At 38.7% G+C, this 4,518-nt stretch overlaps 1 protein-coding gene across 1 annotated transcript; it reads right to left on the bottom strand.

Moving 5' to 3' along the window:
* Positions 1,199–2,113, bottom strand: LOC107620772. The gene is made up of 2 exons (XM_016322898.1): positions 1,661–2,113; positions 1,199–1,597 (listed from the first exon to the last, which is right to left on the bottom strand). The coding sequence occupies exons 1-2, from the start codon at positions 2,111–2,113 to the stop codon at positions 1,199–1,201; spliced, it is 852 nt and encodes a 283-aa protein (XP_016178384.1).

Genomic DNA, 4,518 nt, shown 5'->3' with positions numbered 1-4,518 from the left:
AAGGTACTTAAGAACAGAGTGATCAATATAAAAAATAACCTTTGAACTAATTAAATAGGATCTAAATTTATTAAATGCAAAGACCACAGCTAATATCTCTATCTCTGTCGTAGTATAGTTCCTTTTAGCGTCATTAAGAATCTTGCTTGCATAGTATATGACATGCAGAAGCTTATCTTGTCTTTGCCCCAAAACAGCTCCTATTACAAAATCACTTGTGTCACACATTAATTCAAATGGTGAAGTCCAATTTGGAGGAGAAATAATGGGTGCAGAGACAAGCTTAGCTTTGAGAGTTTCAAAGGCATGCAAGCATTCATTATCAAAGTTAAATGATACATCAGCAACCAAAAGGTTACTTAATGGTTTAGCTATTTTAGAAAAATCTTTAATAAATCTTCTATAGAAGCCGGCATGTCCTAGGAAACTCCTTATTCCCTTCACATTCACAGGAGGTGGTAGTTTCTCACTTACCTCCACCTTAGCCTTGTCAACTTCTATACCTTTGTTTGAGATATGTTGCCCAAGAACTATACCATCATTTACTATGAAATGACATTTTTTCTAATTTAAAACAAGGTTCGCCTCTTAGCATCTTCTCAAGACCAAGGCTAGATGTTGCAAGCAAGGCTCAAAGAGTCACCAAAAATAGAGAAAGCATCTATAAAAACCTCAATAAATTTTTTAACCATATCAGAGAAAATTAAAAGCATACACCATTGAAAAGTAGGCGGAGCATTGCATAATCCAAACGACATTCGATGATAAGCAAATACCCCAAATGGGCAAGTAAACGCCATCTTCTCTTGGTCTCGAGGGTCCACTACAATTTGAATGTAGCCAGAATAGCCATCTAAGAAACAATAGAACGCATTCCCAGCCAATCTTTCAAGCATTTGATCAATAAAGAAAAGTGGGAAGTGGTCTTTTCTTGTGGCAGTGTTGAGCCTCCTATAATCAATATACATCCTCCAACCGGTTACGGTTTTTGTAGGGATGAGTTCATTCTTCTCATTGGCCACCACTGTGACTTCTTCTTTCTTGGGAATAGTTATACTGGGCTTACCAAAGGGCTATCAGAGATTGGATAGATAATGTCGGCTTCCCACAGTTTCATAACCTCTCTTTGAACCACCTCTTTCATTACCCGATTAAGCCTCCTTTGTGCTTGCATAACTAGTTTAGAGTTTTCTTCAAGCTAGATGTTGTGCATATACATGGCTGGGCTTATTTCTTTAAGGTTACCAATGGTCCAAGCAGGGGCTGATTTGTGGTCCTTCAATATCTTGAGCAGTTCCTCTTCACAAGTACTCAAAAAGGAGCTTATTTTCACTGGATAAGAGTCCTTTTCTCCAAGAAAAGCATATTTTAGAAAAGGAGGTTGGGACTTTAAATCAAGCTTGGGTGTCCCCTCCTCCTTATTAGGAACATGTATGACTTCTTTGGGTAGTGGGCAATCATCAATTTCAGCTATACCATCCTCAACAGGAGGCTCTAGTGAATCATTGAGTACCTTCTCTTCTAGTGCTTCTTGCACCAAAGGATCTATCAAATCAATTTTTATACAATCTTCCGAATCACTAGGATGTTGCATAGCCTTGAATACATTGAGGATAATTTGTTCATCATTAACTCTCAATGCTAATTATCTTTTTTGCACATCAATTAAGGCACTTCTAGTAGCAAGGAAAGGTCTTCCTAAAATAATGGAAGCATTAATGTCTTCCTCCATGTCCAAGATAACAAAATTTGCAGGAAATATAAAGGTTCCCACCTTAAGTAGCAAGTTCTCAACAACACCAAGCGGAAACTTAATAGATCGATCAGCGAGTTGTAGAGAAATTTTAGTGGGTTCTACCTCATCAATTTGAAGCTTTCTCATCAAAGACAGGGGCATTAGATTGATGTTAGTCACAAGATCACATAGAGCTCTTTCAATGGTAACCTCACCAATGGTGCAAGGGATAAAAAAACTCCCTGGATCTTTCAAATTTTTAGGAAAATTCTTTTGAATTATAGCAATACACTCCTTGGTAAGTACGACTATTTCATATTTCTTCCAATTCCTCTTCTTTGCCAACAAATCTTTCATAAACTTGGCATAAAGAGGCATTTGCTCTAAGGCCTGAGCAAAAAGAATGTTAATTTGATGCTTTATAAAGACTTCCAAGAACTTAGAGAATTGCTTGTCCTTAGTTTCCTTTTGTATCCTTTGAGGATAGTGAATACGAGGCTTGTACTCTAGGGCCTTGACCTTCTCAAATTGTGCTCTTTAGAAGCGTGAGGTGAATGTGCAAGGGAATTGTTAGGCACATGTTCTCCTTGAGGAATGTCATTCTTCATTGCCTCTTTCTTTTACTTGTCATTGCTTGTGGTCTCCTTTCCCTCCACTTTGCTACTTCTCAAACTTATAGCCTTGCATTCCTCTCTTGGGTTTAGAATTGTGTCACTGTGAAATATATTAGTTGATTTCTCAGCAATTGGCTGGGCCAATTGACCCATTTGGACTTTCAGGTTTTGAATAGAGTCCTTGGTTTCATGCATAAAATTTTGAGTAGTTTGGATGAAAGTGGAGGTGTGTTATAAGAGTGTTTCTAAGGCAATCTCCGTGAGGGATGGCTTTTAAGGATTTTGGCTGGTTGTGGTGGTTGGTAATGGTTGTTGAAATTGTTTTGGTGAGGGTTGTTGAAGTTATTTTGCCTTTGACCTTGATTTTTCCACCCAAATTTCGGGTGATTTCTCCATCCAGGGTTGTAGGTCTTAGAGAAAGGGTCATTATTGGGTGGCCCAGAAAAATTTTCCATATAATTCACTTACTTCAGAGAGGATTGGCCAAAATCATATCCTTCACCATGAGAAATTCCTCCACTCATGTTGTAAGAAGCATCTTGTGTATTTACTGCAGAGACTTGCATGTTCCCAAGTTGTTAGGTAATAATAGCATTGATTTATTGGGACATGGCTTTATTCTATGCTAGAAGAGTATCTAATGCATCCAACTCCATCACTCCCTTCCTCATGGTTCTCTCAGAGGAACATAGATATTGATTGTTAGCCACCATCTCTATTAACTCCAAAGCTTCATCAGTGGTCTTTTTCATGTATAGAGATCCTTCAGATGAGTTATCCAATGAGATCCTAAAAGTAGGGATAATCGCATCATAGAAAATCTAGAGTTGTACCCAGTCAGAAAACATGTCCGGTGGACATTTCTTCAACATCTCCTTAACGTCTGGATATTCATTCTCAGCTTTGTCAACCTTCGAGGTGGGAAGAATTTAGTTAGAAACTTGCTTATCAAATCCTCTCAGGTTGCTATGCTCTCCTTGGGTTGAGTTTCAAGCCATTGTTTAGCCTAGTTCCTTATAGAGAATGGGAACAACAACAGCCGATAAATCTCAGCAGGGACTCTACTTGACCGTGTCACAGACTAGAAGGAAGTTAGAGATATGTTGGTTAGGATTCTTGATGAGCGGATATTTTATACGCTTTTTGGGGTTAATTTCATATAGTTTTTAGTGTGTTTTAGTTAGTTTTTAGTTTATTTTCAGTAGCTTTTAGGCAAAATTCATATTTCTGGACTTTACTATGAGTTTGTGTGTTTTTCTGTGATTTTAGGTATTTTCTGGCTGAAATTGAGGGAGCTGAGCAAAAATCTGATTCAGGCTGAAAAAGGACTGCTGATGCTGTTGGATTCTGACCTCCCTGCATTCAAAATGGATTTTCTGGAGCTACAAAACTAGAAATGGCGGGCTTCCAATTGCGTTGGAAAGTAGACATCCAGGGCTTTCCAGAAATATATAATAGTCCATACTTTTCTTAAGGATAGATGACGTAAACTGGCGTTCAACGCCAGTTCCTTGCTGCTGTCTGGCGTCCAGCGCCAGAAACAAGTTACAAAGTGGAGTTCAACGCCAGAAAAGGATCCAAAGCTGGCGTTGAATGCCCAAAACAGCCCTATGCACGTGATTAGCTTATGTCTCAGCCCCAGCACACACCAAGTGGGCCCCAGAAGTGGATTTTTGCACCATCCATCATAGTTTACTCATTTACTGTAAACCTAGTTTACTAGTCTAGTATTTAAACAACTTTTAGAGACTTGTTTTGTATCTCATGACATTTTTAGATCTGAACTTTGTACTCTTTGACGGCATGAGTCTCTAAACTCCATTGTTGGGGGTGAGGAGCTCTGTTGTGTCTCGATGAATTAATGCAAGTATTTCTGTTTTCCATTCAAACATGCGTGTTCCTATCTAAGATATCCATTCGCGCCTAATTATGGAGAAGGTGATGATCCGTGACACTCATCACCTTCCTCAATCCATGAACGCGTGTCTGACAATCACCTCCGTTCTACATCAGATTGAATGAGTATCTCTTAGATTCCTTAATCAGAATCTACGTGGTATAAGCTAGATTGATAGCAGCATTTATGAGAATCCGAAAAGTCTAAACCTTGTCTGTGGTATTCCGAGTAGGATTCTGGGATTGAATGGCTGTGATGAACTTCAAACTCAT

Source organism: Arachis ipaensis, chromosome B10, assembly GCF_000816755.2.
Source record: "Arachis ipaensis cultivar K30076 chromosome B10, Araip1.1, whole genome shotgun sequence".
Classification (NCBI taxonomy): Eukaryota; Viridiplantae; Streptophyta; class Magnoliopsida; order Fabales; family Fabaceae; genus Arachis; species Arachis ipaensis.
The sequence above is the reverse complement of the archived record's forward strand: the minus strand, read 5'-3'. Positions and strand labels throughout refer to the sequence as shown.